Here is an 18,653-nt window from a genome sequence, read left to right on the forward strand (position 1 = left end):
CTTATGTTGTATTATGTTCTGTAGTTCTGTTAATTTTTCCTTTTTAACTTGTGAATACATTGTATAACATTAATAAAACAAATAAAAAGATTCAATACCCATTTAAAAAATAGCTTAAATACACAGTCCCGTGACAATATTAATGGGTTTCCTCTGGCCCGAAGTTTTTGTGTTTCTTTTTTTAGAATGTTATCAGTGTCGGTTATAATGAGTCTTGCCCACTCTGTCAGTGTCAAGGTAAGTCAACGGCAGATTTTTCAAACCTAAAATATCTTAAAAGGGTTACATCTCAATAATTACAGAAATGTGTGGAGAAGAACTAAAAATAAGATGAGATTCAGTAATTATTAGCTAGTGCCATGTTTGCCGAGACATCAGATTTGAACGTTTAGTGTTTAGGAAGGTACTTTCCGCCACAGAATAAACCAAAAATTAACGCCTTTTATCTCACAATCCTGACTTTTTTTCTCGCATGCTAGTTTATATCTATCACTTCTGAATTTTTCCCTTACAATTACGAGTTTATATCGCACAATTCTGAGGAAAAGTCAGAAATGCGAGATGTAAACTCTCAATTGTGAGATAAAAGTCGCAATTATCTAAAAACGTTTTATTCTGTGGCTGAAACAAGCTTCCATATTAGCGCTCTCTAGTGGCGGATATTGTTCCCTACAGCAAGATATTCACACAGTCGTACTAAGTTACCAAATTGTCTGTTTTATGGGTCACTCTTGTTATGATGTAGGCCTACCTTTAAACTCTGTGGAAATAAAGAGCAGAAGTTAGCTATTGCCCAGTGATGTGAGTAATGTAGAAGGGAAGGGTATGGACTGGCCATTAAAAATTTTCCAGTTATGTGAGGGTGTCAACAAACTTATTTTTTAATTGTTTTTATTTAATAAATCAAAATTAGATATATAAAAAAAGAAATCGAGTAGTACAAAAAAGAAATCACAGAATTAAATCATATATTTAATGTTGATTTTTGTACATCTAACGTGCCTCTTCATGCCCCTCCCTGGCCCTATTTACATGTACCTATCCCATTTTTTCCTTGAGCTTTCAAAATGGACACCGAGTGCATTGAGTCACATAACATTTCAGAAAGTATGGTGGTGCAGGAGGACATCCCACCTGACCCTTCTCTGGCCACCGATTTGAGTAGGCCTACTCTACATAATCTGCAGTTCTGGCACACAATTCACATTGAGGTAAGAAGAGCAACAATGATGTGAACAGCAGTGAGATTTGTCAAATATGACTGTTTTGTCTTTTATTAGGTTACATGCCAAATTATTCTCTTAATCATAACTAAACATTTGCTAAATGGCTTTAAAAAAATCTTAATTATTAATTTAAAACGATTGATGCAGATGACATTGAGGCAACTGGCCGCTAAGTGCAGAAGCATGTGTGTTATCAGCACACGGTTATGGAAATTGCTACTGTGAGTGCCAACACACCATAACCACAATTACTATTTTAAAAAACAAAAAAAAACATTTTAGCAGTATGTCAGGTACTGTAAAGTGTTTAAGGACTAGTTCAGCTAAAGATGAAAATACTGTACTTCTAACCAAGTTCTTATCATGTTGTTTCAAACCCATGTGATCATACAGGGGCATTATTTGTATGATTCTTTTATACTTTTAGGTGCTTTTGCCTTTTGAAGCTTGAAAGCTGTAGTTTCCATTCATTGCAATTGCATTAGGCATTGACAGTGCACTTGCATAGATAAATTACAATCTTCAGGACTTCTTTTGTGTTCAGTGGAAGAAAGAAAGTCACATAGTTTTGGAAGTTGGAACAACGTGAGAGTAAAGAATAACAGATTTTTACAAGTCCTTGAACAAGTCCTTTAAGACAGCGGGGAGATAATTAAATTGAATTAGTTTTTGGTTTCAGATTTTACCTCCATCTTTCTCAGAACTGCTCTTTAAATCTCACAGAGGCAGTAGGTATAGGGTCCTCAGTAGAGTTCATGAAGTGACTCGAGTTTCATTCATTTCATAATATTTTAAATCGTTAACTGTTTCACTGTCAATAACTTGTTGTGTAAAATATATCAATAATCATATACCAGACAAACTACAAAAGAAATGTAGTTTGGCTAGTCTCAAAGTTTTGGATCTATGTTTTCTAAAGTTGATTCTTGTCCCCTGCAGGAAAACAGTGAGGAGACATCCAAGTAGAAGACTGCTTCCAAACATGCCAAAACGAGGAAGTTTTTCTAAACAGACTTTAAATCAGTTCTGTCTAAAGTATATTGAAACAAGCATCCACGATGAATTACTCCACATCAGTTTGTTGAACATTTATTTTTTTGAAGGTCATAACTTGAGCATAGACAATTGTACACATATCAACTCTGCTGTTATAAGTTTAAGACAAGCCTGGAAATTAAATGTGAAATGTGAAAGTTTCCTTTAATCTCTTCATATTTATTTTACTAAAAAACACATTACGCTTGATTACAGAGAAATAAGTATGTCATATGTCAAGTTATTGAAATTTTAAGACCATAAGAAATTATGCCTCCATACAGTAAATAAATGTATATAAATGAACCACATTAAAATAGAGCGATTGAAAATAGAGGGTCCACTTGCTTAAGCATTGTATAATGCACACCTTGGCACTATTTCTTGTGAAGTAACCCATCTCTACATTTGTGGATGTTAAGACTTGACTTTTGCGGATGTGAGAATGAAATATTAATCCATCTTTCAGCATGAAGTAACCCAGAAACAGCTGCACCATCTTGATCCCTTTGAAGTGCTCTATTCCACAAATCGTAGAAAGAAATAATTATTTGATATTGCGACACGTATTAATACCATTGAATAATAATATGTAATATCATTATTATCTCAAATACAGTAATAAAATAAAGAAATGTTAAGATGGTCAAGCAACGTCAGTTTGGGATCTAATTAATATTCATGAGTTAAGCTTGTGTATGAAGGTAATATGATGCCATAAAGAATCGTTTGTGCAGGGTAAGATTTGTGAAAGTGTAGGCTAGGCTACATAAGATTGCAAGCGTAAATAAAATGTGAGTGTGAAAGAGAAGATTTGTAAAGGTATAAATCGCCTTTCAAGTGTAAGAAAAAATATTTGCAGCATTTTACTGTTATTCGTAAGTGTTGTGGATGTAGGCCTATTTATGGCATCATATTAACTTCATACTCGTTCGTTCGTTGTATTGACGAGGAAACGGCCAGTGTTTAGAAACCAGCTGGCGAAACGAAACTGAAAGTTATGTACCGAATGCTATATAAGAAGCGAAGAGAGCGGAACTGCAAGGAATAGTTCGGTTTGCTGACAGGAGTGAAAACTGTTCAGGGAGAGTGACTCTCCAAAACATGTATCTGTCATCTTTTTACAAAGCCAAGGATCAATTCAGGTAGGCATGCCGAGATATGTTTTGTTTGTGTTTCATGATGAGCAGTTTTTCATTTTAGATTTCACTTAAATTTACCAACTGTATTTAGACTTTTTTTACATTTCCCCTTTCGAGAAATATGTGAGGCAGTATCATTTCTTATTAACTAAACCTAAAAGAAGTAATGAGGAAGTTATTTGTGAACAGAGATGGTTGAGATTATGTTGACGATGCGCTGTGGAAAAAACATAAAACATTGTTATGAATTTGCGTGGCGATGCAATGTCCTGTGATTCCTTATGAACAATTTAAAAGTCATTGTATAGTAAGCTTACCGTGTTTAAACTGTGGTTTTTGCAGCCTAACCATAATAGCCACAGGCAAAATCATGGATGTCTCTTCACTACTTCCATGATTAGGCAATAGTCTCTGGCAAACTATGGCATTTTTCTTTATAATTTAAACGCATTCTGAAACCCATTTTTGAAACCATAGTGCATTTTTGACATTTTACATTTTTGAAGACACACATACACACACACACACACACACACACACACACACACACACACACACACACATGATTTCTTCACAAAATGTGTTGATCCATCAATGTTCAATACAAACTTTTTTTTTTGTTATGCAGTGCCTTTAGTGTCCTTGTTCCATAGCCTTTATATTACATACATATTTACAAAATATTTATTTTTGAAGATCTTTTAGATTTGAACCTCTTTTCCAAGAACCAGGAAGCCACAAGCTGTAAGAAGGTAGAAATGCCACAGAAGGGAAAGGGTAGAGCGAAACGAAATGCAGGTGAACAGAAGAAGGGGACTCGAAAAAGAGATGGCAGCACATCTTCATTTAGAACGAATTCACAGAATCAACCAAAAGGCAAGCGTACGAGTCACCCAAGCAGATCCAGATCCAGAGGCCATGGACAGCACAGCACAGACGCAACAGAGTCTGAGCCGCTGAGCAAAGAGGTTCAGACTCAAACAGGCTCAAGTAGGTTGGAAAACAAGGAGACTCAGACGGAGACTGTCAGTCATGCAACACAGCAGACACAAACAGAGACAAATGGCAACACAGAGACCACAGAAGTGTCACAGCCAACAGACCCCAGTCCTCCTGAAGATGTTAGGATGGAGGTGGAAACTGTGCTGCCAAGGAGCAAAGGAAATGAAAGTGATGGAGAAAAGAAGGAAAGTGTAGAGAGGAAGAAAAGGAGAATGAGTGAATCAAGAGAACCTACTAAGGAGACAAAAGAAAGGACTGAACTATCAGATGGTTGCAGAGAACAAGATGGAGATCATCTTAATAAAGACAAAGACACAAATGAAAAACATTTAGAAGGAGATTCACAAAAAGACACTAACCTCAAGTCAGGAAAAGAAGAGCCAAAATCATACGCAGCGGCTGCTGCTGCAGCAGGAAAGACTAAAGAGTCTAAGGAGGAGAAGAAGCAGACCGCAGCGGATAAGGTCGATAGTAAAAAAAGGTTTGCAACATTATAATAAAATGCACGTATCATATCAAATGTTTGACCTAAATAATAAACAGTATATGAACTGTAATTGTTTAAACATTTATTTTTTTATGTTTTTTTTTTTTTCATAGAAAACCTTCTCCAGTGAGGGCTCCAGAAAAACAGCCGATGTTCACTTTCTACATTTATGCTGTTCTGGACAAAAGATTCTCATTTGACAGACAGCATGACACCCTTTTGCTGCTTACTGGAACTAAACGCTTTGAACTACAAATTACACATTTTTTGTAAGTTTCTCATTCATTTATAAGGACAACACAGTCACTATACAGGTAGCAAATACAATATGAATTCTGCAAGAACATATAACTGATGTAAAAGTTATATGTGATCTTTGTATTGTAAATTGTCAGTGTTTTTTTTACTGTCATGTCATTTCTTGTTGCTTAGGGGCCTACGACAGGAAGGCTATTTGATTGAAGCAACATTTCCATTTTGGGGAAGCATTGCAAGGGGTGTTCCAATAGAATACAAGTATGCAGTGCAGAAACGACATGGCCACATTGAGGAAATAGCATTAAGATACTTTGATGTTCCCACTGACAATACAGTAAAAGGTAAGTGTTAAATAAGTTTTTCGGTAAGTCATTGTACGTTGTGTGTGATGTCATGCCTGATCTATATTGTATTTCCTCTCAAGAACTGCACCTTTATGAAGGTTTTATAAGTTCAAGTTCAAGATCTGTTAAAGAAAGAATGAAGAACTGGTTGTTTTCGAACGAACAAGAAGAAATTTGCAAACGCTGGGAGACCTCTGCTGATGCGCTGCTGGACAGAGTGTTTCAGAAATGGGGGCCATTTATCAAAGAAGACAACAAGACACTTATTGAACACCTAAACAGATTCCAAGAAGGTTTTCAGTGGGTCATGAGACGTTTGAAATTTCCAGCGAATCTCTTCCCGTTTCAAATAAACGTAGATGTGAGCTTTCTGTAGCTTTATTCCATATTCAAAAGACTATCCTAAACTATCCTAAAAGATTAGAATGACTATAGATCTGCCCTCTTTGTTTTAGGTAGCTGGACTGATTTCTGAAAGACTGAGTTCCGTTTTAAAAGGAAAATCTGGAGGGAAAACTTCAGAGAGCTTCATATCTTTGGAAGTTGCCCTCTCAGTGTTCAAGGTGTGCTGTGGCTGCAGTGTGAATCTCAGCACAAAAGACTGGGGCAAACTCTGCCGTGTTGTCTCTGAAAGGATTGCATCTCTTGGAGAAAAGCAAACAACCATAACAGCCCTACCTTCAATTGACTTGTAAGCAAGGTTTATCGGACAAATCTGTGATTTTATAAAATATACAAAGACTACAGAATACTTATTTATTTCTTGCATTTTTAATGGTTATGTTTTTAAAGACACCACAATTATCATCATAACTTTGGTTTCTTTGCAGCACTGTGATGGGACTGATGAACCAATGTTCAAGGAATCTGATCTCTGAAGTGGTGTTACTTGTTCCTGTCCTTCATTTATTGAGAAAGCTCAATGCACAGGGCAAAGGGCCAAAGTCAGATCCAGGCTCAGCTATGGACGAACAGAGCTGGGCAGGGCTTGAAAAAATAGCGTATCGATCTTTTAGGGAGAGAATTAGAGGACTCCCTGATAAAAGGAGGTTTGTCCGAATACCTTTAGAGGAGAATTTTTTATTCTCAAAATTTCATAATGACTTGAACATAGATATGTGTAAGATTACATGTGGTGTTCTTAATTTTGTAGGATGGTCCTTCAGATGATCAGAGATCACTTATCAATGACCAAAGATAAGCCTTACTTGTTGAAAGGCTGGCTTGCCATCGTGGCATTTGAGGATGTCCCTGAGTTTGCCCAGATGACTGGAAGTGGTCCTGAACTCCTCATCCAGAGCCTGATGTACAGAATGAAGGAAACTGAACAAAACACTGATCCCAACCGCACAGAAAAAGATCTGGAGGTATTTGATTAAGGGCACATAGCTTGCTCTACAGGTTTTACATTTGGCACAGAGAGAACACTTTCATACCAACTGGTGTTTGTTTTTTTAAATTGCAGGCAACTGAAAAGGTCCTGAACTTCTTGTTGAAGAAGGTTGAGGAGGACAGAGGGCGGTATGGAAGTTCATTACATGTGGGATTCATTGACATTTAATATTGAGCAGGTATTAATGCAGAATTTCTTTAACCAATAGAATCATGGAGCCCAAGTCATCAGATTTAATCCTTCAGCATTGCATAAGTGTTCACAAGAGTGCTTGCAAGAATGCTCGACTTGTCTCACATTACAAAGTCACAGTGCTCTCTTTCCAGCTCCTGCTCAAAGTGGCTGAAATTCTTCATGATACGTTTTCAAAGGTACTGTATCATTGAGGTCTTCTTGTCAGTCATGGTATTCTGTTTTTTTAAGCAAATCATTTTATTTTGCAGGGTGGAGAGGAAATGAAACAACAGCACAAACAGCTTTTGTCCAAACTTAAGGACATTCAAAGGGAGTTGACTAAGTGGAGAGATGGGTTGCTCTTCAAACCTCTGATGCAGACCTCCGGATTCACTTACCCAAAAGAAATACAGGTGAAGTAATCAGCACAACTAATTAACTACATGACAGTCTTAAGCCACAGTTGAATTGTGCTATGCAGATCTGCAGGTCAGAGTTCTTGACCTTGTGGCTGGGTCTATAAAATAGTAATTTGATATATTCTTCATTTTAGTTGTGGAATGAATTGTATGGGATTGAGTGTTCAATACCAGGCATCTCTGAAAGCTGGATGGGTTTATTAGACCGAGACCTGAAACAGAGAGCGTCCCAGGTAAGATATGAACCTTATTTTAGAAGCATACAGTACATTGGAATTGTAGATAATGTATGTAGCCATCCTCCTTTTGTTTTCCAGACCTCTGACACTGACAAGATTGGTATGTACTTTTTGGAGACGTCAGCAAAGGCTATTGAGAAAAGTCATGCAAACCTTCAGTCTTGTTTCAGAGAGTTGTGTGAGGCTGCTATTAAGAAGCAGTGTCAGGTAATGTCGCCTTTTGAAGCTGATAGAATTATGTTGTTTATGCAGTTTTGTTTTATGTATCACTCACTCTTTTTTCTTTTCTTTATAGAATATTAGGTAGATTGGTGTATTTGTACATCTTGTTCTGGTACCTTTTTGTAAAACATTTTTGTGTCTTTTTGCCTTTTTCTTGCAGGCAAAGAAGGAAGGAGGCCTTTTACGCTCTCTCTTTTCCAAGTATATTTCATGGTCTGTCGTGTCCTCCATTATTGTGGAGTCAGCAGCTCGCTTTGAGGAGAATCACGAAGGTCGTCTACTAGACCCACAATCAGCAATTAACTTCCTTTTGTCTCAAGGTGCAGTGACTATGTCTCATAAGTTTCATGGTTTTAACATTGTCTAACAACGTGACTATTCAGAGAAAGAACACTTGGACGCAATTTAAGAATCCTTGTATATAAATACATTAGGGGCAGCAGTTGTTCATTAACATTGTGGCTTGTTTCATTTTCACAGACAATTGGAATCAGTGGAAGTTAGAAGATGATGCCAGACGTTTAATAGCAGATAGTCAGACATTCTTGGGTTGTCTGATTCAGACCCTTTGTCTGGGAAGTCTACCCCTCGGCCACCTTAAAACTATCCTTAAATATAAGAGCCAATTTCAGAGGCTTTTCAGCCAGTGTAAGTACCTCAGAAGAGCTTGAGCATTTAAAGCGGCAAATTATGCAAATTTAGATATCATAATAGTTATCTTAATAGTTATAGTTCTTGGTGTGAACAGTCCTTTATTCACTTAATTTCTGTTATTATTACTTTTAGAGGCTTCATTGGGCACCAGCTTATTTAATTTATTTTGGTTTATTTTGGCTTTAGATAAGAGCAACAAGAAAGAAGAGAATATCTCAATCGATGTGTCAGAGCTACTCAGCCAAAGAGAAAATGACTTGAAAGCCTTTGAGCAACAGAAGGAGTACATGACCAACTTTATAAATATGCTGGGGAAGATTGAAGATGTCATAGATGGTAAGGAAGGTACCTTAGGGAAGTGATTTTCAATGGGTTTAAATGGGTTTACTTACAGCTCTTATTGAAGCTCTTTGAAGAATTTTCTAATAAAATTTTGTTTTCCATACCTGCCATGTGGGCACATCAGTACCAGAGGTTTCTTTCCTTGAAGACATGGTCAAAACCAACCTTCAGGCGGAAGCACTGCACAAACTGGTCGAAGTGCAAACATATTTCTCCAAAGACGATCTCAACAAAAACAGCACAAGGCAAGTGTTATTCTACACTTCTAATCGGCAAGTCCAAGAAATGGCACGGGAGATGTATGAAGTGAAAACCAGCAACATTCTTCTATGTATATGGCGAGAAAAGGCAACAGAATATTTAATGCCTGGTCCTCAGCTTTTGTCACTAGACTTTACAGAAGTCAATGAAAGAATCTGGAGGCCTTGTCTTACTGAGTTCCTTAACCTTGGCAACCGGATTGCAATTGGAGAAACTTGTTTTAAAGAAGTGGACCAGGCTTTGCACTGGTGTGAGGATCGGGGTGAAGGAGATCGTTTAAAGAAAGAGTTTACTTTGATGGCCACTATGCTGAAAAGCCATCATTTTGAGCCACCAGTTGAGAACTGGCCAGAGTATCGTCTCAATCAGATTCAGGAATATAGACGCCTTCATCATGCTGCGGAATCTGCTGAGGTCATACTGAAAATTAAAGATAGGTTGGGATTGCAAGGAGACTTCAGTCAAATACATTGCCTGACTCAAGTGGTAAGAGACCAATCTTTATTGTGATCACATTAAATTTAGCATGTATGTGTTTTTGTTTAGATTTGTGAACATGTTTTGTTTTATGTATAGAGAGATGACTCGTTCAAACAAAACACTCTGGGTTCGCTGAGTCATGATCTCATCAGCGCCAGGCAAAAGCTGGCAGATGTCAAACGCCAGCACACAGCCTGTCTGAAGGCATTCTTGGACAGTGATACTCTGATTAAATGGGTCATAATGCAAATTCAAAGTAAGATTTTCCAGATTTATCTATTTTATACTGTGGGAAAATTCTTCATATTCAATACATTTTTGTCAATTTACTTCTTATTTTATCCAGGTTTAAGGGACCTGAAAGTTTTTATGGAACTGGCCACAATTTCTGCTGGAGAGAATGATGCAGACATTGATAGGCTAGCCAGTTTTGAAACTGCTGTGATGGGCTATGGCCCTTTGATTTACTCACTATCAGAAAATGCAGGATTTGAAGAGTTCATGGACCATGCTAAGCAAGTATGGGACACCCAAGACAGAGATGAGAAACTCCTGGATAAACTGGTTAGTTTCTGTAAACACCTAATTCATAAATATGAATCTTATGATAGATTGCTTGATAAGTTTGCTTTGGATAAAAGTGTCTGGTAAATGAGTAAATGTACACCTTTTTTATTTTGTTTTCTACTATAATAATTATTATAAATGGTTCTGTATGCCTCTATTCTTCCAATGAATATGTGCCGAATTATGCTCATTTTTAATGCAATTTAAAACTGGCAAGTCACTATCATGAAACATGTCAATACATGCTTTTAATGAAGTGTTGACGATATATCTATAAATCTTGTATACAGATAGACTCTGCTCGGTGGTTGGATTGGCTAAAAGGTTTAAGGGAGACTCATGGCTCTGTAGAGCAATCATCTTTGTCCCTGGCCTCAGCAATCAACACTGGAGGCGTGTATCATGTGGGCTGGCCTGAAGATTTCAATGGGAAAGTGAGTAGACACTAGTATAAAAATGTTAAATGCCTAAAACACAAATGCTCTGTGGATTAAAATCAGACTTTTACCTCTTCCATAAAAAGCTTTCTTAAATCAATGGTAATATTCTACTAAACAGTAGTGATGGGAAGTCCGGTTCTTTTCCGCGAACCGGTTCTTTCGGTTCAAAAAACCGGTTCACCAGTTCTTTTACGTCATCACGTAATGACGTCAATTCTATCATCCCGGCGTATAAATATACATTCAAATAAAGGCATTTGTAATCATAACTTCAGTTAAATAATAGTACTCATCGTCATAATCATCTTGGATAGGTTTCTTACATTTACGTTTTGAAAATGAACCCAGTAGGCCCAAGGCAATGCGCAAACGCGGATGTTTTACATGTCTTAAAGTGAATAAACTGGTCTTCATCATTTTTATTTTATTTGTAATTAAATAAACTTACATTTCGCCGCTTAAACTTACATTCGGCCCCTCATTCAAGTCCTTGGTTCACCCGTGCTCATGTAACAGCACAGCACGCAGTATATAAACACAGCATCAGTTGGCCAAAAGAAAGTTCGGTTCAGAGACGGTGCGATCACGCATGCGCAGTCTCTCCAGCTCATCGGTTCTCCGTATCGAACGTGTCCGAAAGAAACAGTTCTCGGTTCTGTACTGGTGATCCGAGAACTGCTGCAACAACCAGTTCTTGACTCGAGAACCGTAGCATATGCCTGTGTGTGAGCTGAAAACTACTGAAACCTTACTAGGCTAATTCAGTCGACAAAACTAAAAACTCGATGCATGTCTGACTCCAGTAGGCTATGTTTAATACGTTATGTTTTGATTAACACATTATAAACATTTAATTTGCACCCTTTAAAACCTTGGAAAGAGTTTACGTCAAAAATGTATATCAACTTACTTAGAAATTAAATGATCTGTTCCTGAAAATAATGTTTTAGTATAATAATAAATGTTTAGTTTTATAATCCATTCATTGTTTCCAATCTTTAAAATAATACAGTGAAAAGGTAGTAGCCTATGTGATAAACATGTTTCTAACATGTTTTATTTTGTTACACTTATTGATGTTCAATAAAATACTTAAGAAACATGCATTTCGTCCCTCTGAAAAAATTGCACGCATGCTCAGCTCATCAGCTCATCGGTTCTCCGTATCGAACGTGTCCGAAAGAAACAGTTCTCAGTTCTGTACTGGTGATCCGAGAACCGCTGTATACCTGTACGTTCGGTAGTGCGCGCATGCTCAGTATCAACTGCTCGTGCTCATCACTTCTCTCAGCACAACATGTCTCAGTTCAGTGAACTGTTGGATTTACTAGAGTAACATACATGCCTATTTCGGGATATTGGTTTATTTTGAGTCGAAGGGACTGTCAGGACTCAGGCATGTCCGAAAGTGAGTAACTTAACTTGTGGATCAGCGCTGACGCAAGACGCGAACTGTTTCGAACGATTCAGTCCGATTTAGTGTACTGGTTCGACCAGTTCACTAAAAAGAACCGGTTCAAAAGAACGATTCGTTCACGAACCGGCCATCACTACTAAACAGACATTCTGTAGTTTGTGAGCATCCGTTTGGTAACAATAAGTTGTGATATGTTTGTAGACAGGTTTGGAGAATGTCTTTCATGTAAAAGTGACGAAGAACGAACAAGCAAAGACATACAATCTTAATGAACTCTTAGAGCTGCAGAATAAGCTCATGTTGATGTCATCTAAAGGGGAGCATGGAAGGGATCAAGTCAACAAGTTTACTCAGGTTTGGTCCATTATCACCATTGTCCACCAACATTTTGCAAAAAATATTAAACTAACAATGTCTGAAAACATAAATTCCCAATAAAATACCAGATACAATAATTTCTCTATTTGCATATCTTTTTTTTAAGGAAATGAAAGTTTGTTTTGGAGAGACTTACCTCTGTTTTCATCCTGTAGGTTTTTGAAGGAGTTCAGAGGATGGGCCACATCCTTCTACAGTTGCGCACATCGGGTAATATGCTCTTCCGAAACTGGGGAGCACAGATAACATGCAACCACCAAGATCAACCCTGCATTCAAGTTAGCTTTTCCCTTTTAAGCAAGTGTGTTGAATATCGGGGTGAGGTTACAGAGGAGCTTCAAAAGCTGTGTCGCTCCCTGGAGGGCTTCCATAAAGAGTGGTGTAGCCACTTGACTAAGATGCGCTCTCAGTACTACGCACTGAATCACTACACTTCAGAGCAAGTGGTCTATCTTTGCGAATGGATCAACAGCGTCACTATCAGAAGGAAACCTGTGCCACAACATATGTGGCATCTTTTGACTCCTATTAAACCAGATTGCACCCTAAATGAGATCAGAGAGGCATTTGAGAAAGCAACTGAGACTGAATCTATGTTTCAATGTGACACGGCAGAGGAATCAGACCAGAATAGTGAATTTGGTCTGCCTTTACTACACATTGGAATGGAATGCTTGGAGGACCTGTGGCAGCAATTTAAGGAGAACATGTGCAGATTCCTTATCCACCATGTGGATGTTGAAACACTTGGGCGGTTTCTCTCCAATCTCTCTGACATGAATCAAATGCACATCGAACGTAAGATTCCTCCGTTTATACAAGAGGGAAGGCCGAACCTTGTCCAATGCTCTGATGCGGAACTGATTAGCACCACTCTGTCTTTTTATGTGGAGAGTCCACAGCATCCTCTTCCAACAACTGATGAGGTATTAATGTGCCAGGAGGAGACAACTAAAGAGGAGGTGGAGATCTTCCTCCGCCGATGCCTATTACAGGGTACTGCAAGCGGTCATAAGAAGATTTACACTCTGGTCAATCCAGGATCACTGACCTATGATGTGAGTGTGGCTCTGGTGGAATACTTTGAGACACATGAACGGTGTGCTGGGCCTCATTACCGTCTAGTGATGGTCTGTCCTGTAAACCAGGATAGATATATTCCTTCCTTCTTCAGCAACTATAAGGTGCAAACTGGTATGAATATATCTGCAGAAAGAATGAAAAATTATATTCGCCATCACTTCCATATACCGTCTAAGCTGGTCACAAACTCAAAAGTCTATCCAGAGCAACTCTCTGTCTGGTTGATTGCATCTGAACGTCCAGCTGTTGGTAAGCATTGGATATATTATATAAGTCAACATGAAATAAAAAATGTACTCTTATTTTCTTAACACATGTTCTAGGTATCATCAAATTGTAATAGTTTGCTTCATCGTTGCTTCTGAAGCTATTTTGATTTCTGGCTGATATTCCCTCCAAATATGTGCTATAAAAAATTGTGGAACAAAAATGTATTTCCACATTGTGGAAATAAAAAGGGTTGTGTTTTATCTTGGCTTTAAATATGGTGATAACATTCTCTTGTAGATAAGACAAGACATGCTGATACTCTTCTTTCTTTGGAATTTCTCCCTACTCTTGTTGCAGGAAAGTCACTCTATGTCAAGCGTCTTTTTGAGAAGTTCAGAAGAAAAGTTCCAACAGCCACTTTTCAAACAATCAGACTCATTGAACCTTACGTTGACATGCATGGATTTGTCCAAACTCTGTCTGAGAGACTAGATCCACTGAGAGAGCAAGACCCTTTGCTGTTGCACATTGATGCTGCAGCCGTATGTTTTTCAAAAAATATCTTAATCATTTTAGCTATCATAGCTTGCACTATTATATACTATTTTTGGGTGTCTCACTACATTTTCTTTTACATTTTGGATTGCTATTAATGGATTTCTTGACTCTACAGGTGCGTCATGGCTTGGAGGAATTCCTATTCAAATTGCTAATTCTAGGATGTCTTAGTGACAGCAAGGGAACTATATGGAGGAGAAATGCAGCTCACTTAGTGGCAATTGAAGTACTTCAGCAGGGTCAAAAGAGTAAAACCCAAAAGGAGGTAGAATGTTTGCTTTGTAATTTTTTTCTCCTTTTTATTAACTTGTTGCTCCTTGAGTCATAATTAAAACCTTTTGATTGTGGGACTAACCTGGAATTCTGCATTTCTTTGTTTTACAGACAACCCATGGGTTTTTGAATGCACTGCCTACTATCTTCTGCAGACCCCCTAAAGACATCAAGAATTTGGAGATCTTGAGAAAAAAAGGGGTGTACACATCCTTGGATCCACTGATGGATAATGGAGAGTTTAAAAGTGAAGACATTCAGAGACCCTACCAATACCTAAAGAGGTTCAACAGGAATTTCAACTTGGATCACTTCAACTATCAAGCTCATTCTGTAGAAGGTGATCCAGTTGACTGTCTCCATCATCTTTTGTCAAACTATGGCTTGAAGGACCCATCATGGGCAGAATTAAAGCACTTTACTTGGTTTCTTAACCTGCAGCTTAAAGACTGTGAGAATTCTTTGTTCTGTGATCCAGACTTCCTTGCTGACAATTTAAGTGGCTTTAAGGGCTTCATAGTAAAATTCATGATTCACATGGCTCGAGACTTTGCCTCTCCTTCCATTGACATCTCTGACCAGAGCCCCTCCTTTTTCTCTGAGAATGAAGATGAGGAAGACATCCTATCTATTCGAAAACAATGGGAAAATGAATCTCACCCATACATCTTTTTCAATGCAGATCATTCCACCATGTCTTTCTTAGGATTCCACGTAAAGAAAAATGGGACAATTCTTAATGCAGTCGATCCAAAAAGTGGCAAAGTGTTAATGGAAAATGTGATGACACAAGACCTGTTTACAGACATTCAGCGACAAAGAATTAACCTTTCTGAGGACTTTGATGACCTTTCCAGAGAAGACAAGATACGAAGAATTTCCTTTGTTGTTGGTGCCAAAAAAGGCTGGGTAAAAGGAGAGTTTGATCCAGATCCAACGTATGAACTCACTACTGACAATGTTATGAAGATGTTGGCTATTCATATGAGATTCAGATGTGAGATTCCTGTGATCATCATGGGCGAAACTGGCTGTGGGAAAACACGGCTTGTGCGCTTTCTCTGTGATCTGCAACGTGAAGGCAGAAATGTTGAAAACATGAAATTAGTCAAAGTTCATGGAGGTACTACTTCTGACATCATCTATAGGAAGGTGCGGGAAGCAGAAGAACTTGCTCAGAACAATTGGCAAAATTATAAACTCGACACCGTTTTGTTTTTTGATGAAGCCAACACAACCGAAGCAATCTTTGCCATTAAGGAAGTGCTATGTGACAAAACTGTACAGGGATACCCTCTGAAGAAAAACTCTGGCCTGAAAATAATTGCTGCTTGCAATCCATACAGGAGACACACACCCAAAATGGTTGATCGCTTGGAGCAAGCTGGTTTAGGATACAGAGTGAAAGCTGAGGAAACGGAGGATTGCCTTGGTAAAGTTCCCATGAGACAGCTTGTGTACCGTGTTCACCCGTTACCCCCAAGCATGGTGCCTCTGGTATGGGATTTTGGACAGTTAAGTGATTCAGCTGAATTCTCTTACATTCGTCAGATTGTGCAAAAACAAATGAGAGATCATGGATTGCCCCTCTCATGCCAGCGTGTGATCACAGAAGTTTTGGCTGCCTCTCAGAAATACATGCGCAACCAAGCAGATGAATGCAGCTTCGTAAGCCTTAGGGATGTAGAGAGATCAATGGGTGTCCTGGTTTGGTTTTACAACCACAGAGATGATTTTTTTACAACTTTCCGCTTGATTGAAACTAAGCAAATGATCTTGAAATGCTTGGTGCTTGCAGTCGGTGTTTGCTATTACCCATCACTTGAAGACAAAAGTCCATACCTACAGACTATCAGCAAATACTTTCCTGATGAGTTTAACTCTAAAGAGTCACTGGAGAAGGAGATAGCTTCATGCCAAGAGTCCTTTCTTGAGAACATCCAAACAAGAAAAACGATTGCCAAAAATCTGGCTTTGAAAGAGAATGTCTTCCTTATGGTGGTCTGCATTGAGTTGAGAATCCCACTCTTTCTGGTTGGCAAGCCAGGTAGCTCAAAATCTCTTGCTAAGACTGTCGTAGCAGATGCAATGCAGCGCCAGGCCTCTCACTGTGACTTATTCAAGAAACTCAAGGAGGTTCACATGGTGTCCTTTCAGTGCAGTCCTCACTCAAGCCCAGAAGGAATCATTGGTACCTTCCGGAACTGTGCCCGGTTCCAAAAGGATAAGAATTTAGAAGAGTATGTGTCAGTAGTTGTACTGGATGAAATAGGACTTGCAGAGGACTCTCCTCAGATGCCATTAAAGACATTGCATCCTCTTCTAGAGGATGGATGCATAGACAGTGACGACCCACAACCATACATGAAGGTTGGATTTGTTGGAATCTCAAACTGGGCTCTCGATCCAGCAAAAATGAACAGGGGTATATTTGTGTCCCGTTGGGACCCAAGTGAAAAAGACTTAGTTGAGACAGCTGAAGGCATCTGCGAATCCTCATTAACCGTTCTTCTCAAAATCAAGCACCTTCTGCCAAAATTGGCAAAAGGCTTCCTAAACATCAGTAAAAATGACAGTGAGCAGTTCTTTGGACTCCGAGATTATTATAGCTTGATAAAAATGCTTTTTGCAACAGTCAGCGATTCAGATCAAGAGCCATGTGACAGTGAGTTGGCAGAGGCTGTGTTGAGAAACTTCAGTGGACAAAGGGAGGATTTTGATCCACTTGATTATTTCTTGGAAATTTTTCAAAACATTCAAGATGTCCAAAGGCCAAGTACATTGACAATGATTGAAAAAAGTCTTAACCACCACAGTGACAAAGAATGTCGATACCTTCTTTTGCTTACAACTAACAATGCTGCCTTACACATAATCCAACACCATATTTTCTCAAAGGAGAACTATACACGCCCAGAAATTGTCTTTGGATCAGGATTTCCCAAAGACCAGGAGTATGCCCAGATATGCCGCAATGTGAGTAGAATAAAGGCATGCATGGAGACAGGTCGAACGGTCATCCTTTTGAATCTCCTTAATCTATATGAAAGCCTGTATGATGCTTTGAATCAATACTATGTGTACTTCAGTGGACAGCAGTATGTTGATTTGGGACTTGGTTCACATAGAGTAAAGTGTCGAGTTCACAAAGACTTCAGACTAGTTGTGGTGGAAGACCAGGAAAAAGTCTACAGAAAGTTTCCTGTTCCTCTTAAAAACAGATTGGAGAAACACAAAGTTGACAGAAGTACAGATTTGACTCCTTGGCAGCACAGAGTTTTGGGAAAACTCAAACAGTGGGTGCAAGAGTTCTCAAAAGTTCAGCAGTCTGAATCTACTGAAGCAGATTTCAGCTCATCAGATGCCTTTGTTGGTTTCCATGGCGATGCTTGTGCCAGTGCACTCCTGCAGGCTTTAGAGAAAATACAAAAATTGGGCCACGTTAAAGCTACTCAAAATGATGAACTCCAATGCATTCCCATTTACAAGAATGAAATCAATGAACCAAGTGAAGAGGGATCTAACATTAATGTGGCCATGGACATATGCATGAAAAGAGAGGAAACTGTGGCTCATCACATTGATGACGATATAACAGAGTCTCAAGAGGAAATTAACAAATTTCTTGATGAGGCACAAGGAGATGCCTCAATGGAAGTTGACAGTAAGGTACAGGATGCAGAGGTTCATGAAGAAATTGTGACTCTTGGAGATGATTTTGGTCTTGTAAAAATGAATGAAGATCCTGTTGATGTTGAAGCAAGAGACAGCATGGAGTCAATCAAAACCATAGAGTCAAACAAAACCATGGATGAGGAAGAGGAGGCCTATGAAACTGCCAAAAGCTTTCTCTTGAATTGTTCCACACCAGACTCCGTACTTAGGTTGAAGTATTCCGAATTCGGAAATCAGGAGAAAAACACACTTCAGAGAATGTATTTCCATCAGCAAAGCCATCAGTCTCTCAGAGACCTATTAGAAAACCATCTGAACAAAACCGATAAGGACAAGAGCAAATTCTTAGAGGTAATGTTTTACAGATGACAGAC

General features: G+C 38.6%; 1 protein-coding gene across 2 annotated transcripts in view; it reads left to right on the top strand.

Moving 5' to 3' along the window:
- Nucleotides 1–2,992: 2,992 nt before the first annotated feature.
- The window catches only part of rnf213b (ring finger protein 213b), a 31,900-nt gene continuing 16,239 nt past the window's right edge, over nt 2,993–18,653 (top strand). The window contains exons 1-25 of one of the 2 annotated variants that reach the window (XM_081392668.1): nt 2,993–3,406; nt 4,100–4,886; nt 5,006–5,161; nt 5,325–5,491; nt 5,575–5,855; nt 5,950–6,185; nt 6,325–6,543; nt 6,648–6,861; nt 6,960–7,015; nt 7,096–7,258; nt 7,331–7,474; nt 7,615–7,713; nt 7,798–7,926; nt 8,102–8,261; nt 8,422–8,589; nt 8,782–8,931; nt 9,062–9,684; nt 9,775–9,934; nt 10,025–10,242; nt 10,536–10,679; nt 12,304–12,456; nt 12,636–13,812; nt 14,131–14,315; nt 14,447–14,596; nt 14,716–18,630. In XM_081392668.1, the coding sequence (XP_081248794.1) occupies nt 4,162–4,886; nt 5,006–5,161; nt 5,325–5,491; nt 5,575–5,855; nt 5,950–6,185; nt 6,325–6,543; nt 6,648–6,861; nt 6,960–7,015; nt 7,096–7,258; nt 7,331–7,474; nt 7,615–7,713; nt 7,798–7,926; nt 8,102–8,261; nt 8,422–8,589; nt 8,782–8,931; nt 9,062–9,684; nt 9,775–9,934; nt 10,025–10,242; nt 10,536–10,679; nt 12,304–12,456; nt 12,636–13,812; nt 14,131–14,315; nt 14,447–14,596; nt 14,716–18,630 (9,792 nt within the window). In that variant the 5' untranslated portion in view covers nt 2,993–3,406; nt 4,100–4,161. The remainder of the gene's footprint in view (nt 3,407–4,099; nt 4,887–5,005; nt 5,162–5,324; nt 5,492–5,574; nt 5,856–5,949; nt 6,186–6,324; nt 6,544–6,647; nt 6,862–6,959; nt 7,016–7,095; nt 7,259–7,330; nt 7,475–7,614; nt 7,714–7,797; nt 7,927–8,101; nt 8,262–8,421; nt 8,590–8,781; nt 8,932–9,061; nt 9,685–9,774; nt 9,935–10,024; nt 10,243–10,535; nt 10,680–12,303; nt 12,457–12,635; nt 13,813–14,130; nt 14,316–14,446; nt 14,597–14,715; nt 18,631–18,653) is intronic. The other variant, XM_081392669.1, reaches the window with a different exon arrangement.

Source organism: Scardinius erythrophthalmus (genome assembly GCF_964197995.2).
Source record: "Scardinius erythrophthalmus genome assembly, chromosome: 18".
Classification (NCBI taxonomy): domain Eukaryota; kingdom Metazoa; phylum Chordata; class Actinopteri; order Cypriniformes; family Leuciscidae; genus Scardinius; species Scardinius erythrophthalmus.